Source organism: Clavelina lepadiformis, chromosome 5 (assembly GCF_947623445.1).
Source record: "Clavelina lepadiformis chromosome 5, kaClaLepa1.1, whole genome shotgun sequence".
Classification (NCBI taxonomy): Eukaryota; Metazoa; Chordata; class Ascidiacea; order Aplousobranchia; family Clavelinidae; genus Clavelina; species Clavelina lepadiformis.
This window is the reverse complement of record NC_135244.1, coordinates 2,602,661-2,606,903: the sequence shown is the minus strand read 5'-3', so window position 1 is coordinate 2,606,903 and position 4,243 is coordinate 2,602,661. Positions and strand designations below refer to the sequence as shown.

Below are 4,243 nucleotides of genomic sequence, written 5' to 3'. Positions count from 1 at the left end.
AACTATAAGATTTCGATGGCTCTACGGAACATTTGGTACTCGCAGTTGATTGGTCTTCCCAGCTGCGATTCATCAGTTAAGTCCAACAGGATTGGAAAGAAAAATAAATCGAGAATATATCAAGCCATTCATAGTGAAGTAGAATGGATATATCTGAAGCATGGCTTGTTCTTAGGGAAAAATTTTCTTCAGAGCCAACTAGCACAAGAAACGATGTCTGCTTGAAATGTTGCGTTTATAGATTAGTTTAGACTGGATCGTATTTATAAGTCATGGTAATTCATAGACATGCAGAAAACTATTTCGATAAATGGTTAAAAAAGTCAAGCATGTGGATTCTAGAAATCTTATTTACTTCAAATACTTCTTTACAAATCTTTGACTAGCCTGTATAAATTGACTGTGTATGTGTGATAACTGATAAGTCCATTTCTAATTAGTGTATACTTTAAGGAGGATATGCGCTTACCGAAACATGGCACTGTGCTGTAGTTAACAGAATAAAATATGAGCTTACCTTAATCGCATTTAATGCAACAAAGTACCGACTTTTGAAATACATATAAATCTTAATTTTTCTTTATTGCAATAAGCAACAAAACATGACACAGTGTGTATTTAGCACTGAGTTTAGAACGTATAGAAATAACAGAATTATAGTAAATAACTTGCACAATGCAAATCAACGATATTATTTATCGATATTGTATACATCGAAGCCTTGTTAAAATATATGCAGCAGAACAACCAATTTTATTATAATTTTAGAAAGTGGCAAACAATGATAATAATAATATTTAAATCACCTTGTTCTGACGAAAAACATCGTTTTAAGGCGCAATAAATGTCCAAATATGGGCAAGTTTTAGAATTGCATAAAAGCCGTTTGAGGCCTCTGCGTTTGTGGCAAGGGAATGAAAGTGTGTGTTATTTTATCATGATGTTACAACGATGGTCATTGGATCTCGACTCTTTCTTTTCGTTTCTTCTTTTCCAAATGTTCCCGCAAACACGTGATCGGAAGCGAGTCATGTTTCACATCAAACTTGTTGGCAAATAGCGACCTACTACGGATAAGCTGGTTCACGTCTCCTGCGCCAAAAACGCAGCTGGAGTGTCGCCAGTAACCTATTGAAGAATGTTACAAATAAAAATCCAATAATTTCAGAGTTTTTTTTTTAATAAGAATAGGCTACATGTAAAAAACTGATGAGTGTAAGCAGTAAATTTGTACTATATATAGATTAACACACGACACGAAAATTTCTAACTATATTATCAATCATAATATTCGTTACTATCATAAATCAGCTATTAGCGTATAAACACGAAACCAATAGTTCTTTTCCAAAACTTTATAATTCTATGTATCTTAATTTTCTATAATTTAATTGCAATATTTAAAAAGAATTCTTTTGACAAACCTGAGCAATCATTCTTAAGAGATTTCCACTTTACATATTTTGCTGGAGAGGACCAACTTATTCGTCCTCTTCTTCCCGGAGCTTCTTCCAGAGCATCCAGCATCAGCCAGTAATGCTCATCCGGTGTCAACGTGTCTCGCGACCATTCCAGGAGCGCTTTCGCTTTTTCGCTTTCAAAAATCACCCAGCGAAGGAATCGGCGAGTGTAGACGTTGTAAGCTAAATTCTTCAGTATGGTCATGTTGAAAGGAGGAGGAGATTTTAACTCTTTGGTCTGAAACATTTTTCTTTCCTGTTTTCCGTCTTCGTTTGTGTAATTTTCCACTCTGTCACATATATTGTAATTGCAAAACGTAGTAAGTGCAGCTCTATAGCGTATAAGTATCATGAAATTTCACGTTTTATAATTTGTTGTATAATACCAACGCCGATAGGTTTATTATTAGTTTAGCACTATTAGTTTATAGTATTAGTATCGGTTATTATAATACGACATACAATAGTATTAGTTGAACACTGCACTATTGATTTGTTTTAGATCTGTTTTTAGATTATGTACTTAGAGGTCTTTCACTCAGGATGTGTGACTTTGAGTATCAGTGTTTTGAGCCACCTGTGATTCTTTTTATTGCTTTTTAGCAAGTTTTAGATACACAAACCTTACACGTTTTACGTTCTCCCCTATACATCTACTTCCCGAGGCAGGTTACGCTGCTCGCAATTTCTTGTCTCGCTCCTAATTATGGTTGACTGCGCGTCGGTGATCGGAATTCGCTCTAGTTACGCTCTATTCCAGTAACGTTTTGAATATCAAAGTAAAGGCTGTTTTTACTTACAATGATGAGAATACCGTTGTTTTTATTCTACACATGCCCGAGTTAAGAGATTGATTGTTATTAAAAGTTTAAAAGAGCAAATGTTGTCTATAGTTGACTAGCCGTTAAAGCGGGATATCCTGGACTTGAAAGAATTTGCTTAACATAAGCATGTCTTCAAACAAACTGCAACTCCAACTTTAATTGTTATATTTAGGCTTTTAGATGTCTGATTACAGCAGCTGATACGGTCCATTCAAATGACCAAAATTGATCAAATTTGTTGGCTCAGTGGCGGAACGGTTAGAGCGTCTGGCACCAAATAATGCGACCAGGGCTCGAATCCCTGTTGAGCTACCTGGAGTTGTAAACTAGCCTTAAAATTTTAAACTAAACTCGGCTCGAACCTGAAAATACAAACCCGAGCTCAGTCCGAGTTCGAAGATTTTTTTGAAGCCCGATTTAAGCCGGAGAGTTAAATTTATTGAATGATTTAAAATCATCTTTTGATGTTATCCTTTTGTAAGTTGCGCTTTGCTCCTTGCCAGTGGTTTTAGCACTCTGCGCGCATGCACATTTGTGAAAAGAAAGTGAAATTACAGCGCAAACGTGGCAGAGTGTGAGTATAAATTCCGGCCCGAATCTGGTCCGAATTTTTTTTTGCAAGCTTAAGCCCAAACCCGACCTGAACCTGGCACGAACCCGACATTGACCCAAAAAGGCCGACTAAAAACTCTGGAGCAACCGATGTAACATCATTGGGCCACGCATGAATGAAGGTTGCTAGATTCTATTCAGTTGTTCTGTTGAAAATTGGGTATCATATAATGAAAATCAAAATTAAAATAAAAGCAGAAATGAAATCAATGTATGTCACAATCGAAACTTCTATACACTAAAACAAGTTCGGTTCGAGTTTGGAGCTCGGGTGATGAGGAATCATCATCGAGTTTAAGTCGGGCAAAGACTTTTCCCAGTCCGAGGATAAAGGTTGTGATAAAAATTACCAACAGGAAATGGGATTTCGTAAACAGGCACCGGGGCTGTATTTAGAATGATTTCAATTCTACATCGATTAATCATGGCATCACGCTCGGTCAGCTTTTTGCCCAAAAAAGAAATTTATTTCATCCATAGGTAGATGCTAGACAGGCCCTTGGTAAGAAGTGCCTAATGCAGAACAAATTTTGCAGTTTACCTGTAAATCCATTTTGTTCTTTGCACAGTCACCCAAGTAAGTTGGTCAGTTCCAGCGATTATGTTACGACCGTTGAGCTCCGTCAGCATTTTCACGGCTTCAAGGTTGGTTTGAAGAGGATAATCCTGGTTGGCATGTTAAGAAGTTTAGCGAAAACTTTAATAAAGCAACAAAAATTGTTACACAGGATTAGACTGATGACCATACAAGTAATACCTGTCCGCATAAATTAATTAAATATGTCCAATTGTTGATGCCAACAGGAATATTGACCAAATCTTCCATGCAATTTATATCCGCTTGTAACCGGCTGAAACCGGCGTAAACGACGTCCTCTCGTTTGGTTGCGAGGAAAACGTTGGAAAAACACGAAGCAATTTCCTTGACTGCTTCGAACATGGATGTTGACTTGAGATCGATGTGAATGCAATAGACATTTTGAGGAGCATAAATAGCGCTCAGGAGCAGCATAAGTTGATGAGCATTTTGATGGGCGAGTATGGAGTAAGCGATTGGAAAGTCTCGTTCTTCTTTCGTTATGTACTTGAAATCCATTTCAAAGTCATACTTATCAATCACGTGATTACATCCTTTTGACGACAAGTTTTTCACGTCATTATCAGAGGTAATATCATATATTTTTGGAAACGTCACGTTTAGATTGTGCGAATGTTTCAAAACAGCCAAACAAACCACCTTGTCTTTAAACCCAGGATCTAACTCATGCTGATGTAGTTCTGTGAAATTAGCATTTTCCGCTTTATTGGTTGTCGTTTGATAAAATGTTTCGAAGTAATACTTTCTGC

At 36.9% G+C, this 4,243-nt stretch overlaps 1 protein-coding gene across 1 annotated transcript; it reads right to left on the bottom strand.

The window, feature by feature from the left end:
* Positions 1 to 725: 725 nt before the first annotated feature.
* LOC143458802 (N-acetyllactosaminide beta-1,6-N-acetylglucosaminyl-transferase-like) lies at positions 726 to 4,023 on the bottom strand. Its single transcript, XM_076955673.1, has 4 exons — positions 3,654 to 4,023; positions 3,438 to 3,562; positions 1,425 to 1,750; positions 726 to 1,128 (listed from the first exon to the last, which is right to left on the bottom strand). Exons 1-4 carry the CDS (start codon positions 3,990 to 3,992, stop codon positions 956 to 958), a joined length of 963 nt encoding a protein of 320 aa, XP_076811788.1. The 5' UTR covers positions 3,993 to 4,023; the 3' UTR covers positions 726 to 955.
* Positions 4,024 to 4,243: the final 220 nt, after the last annotated feature.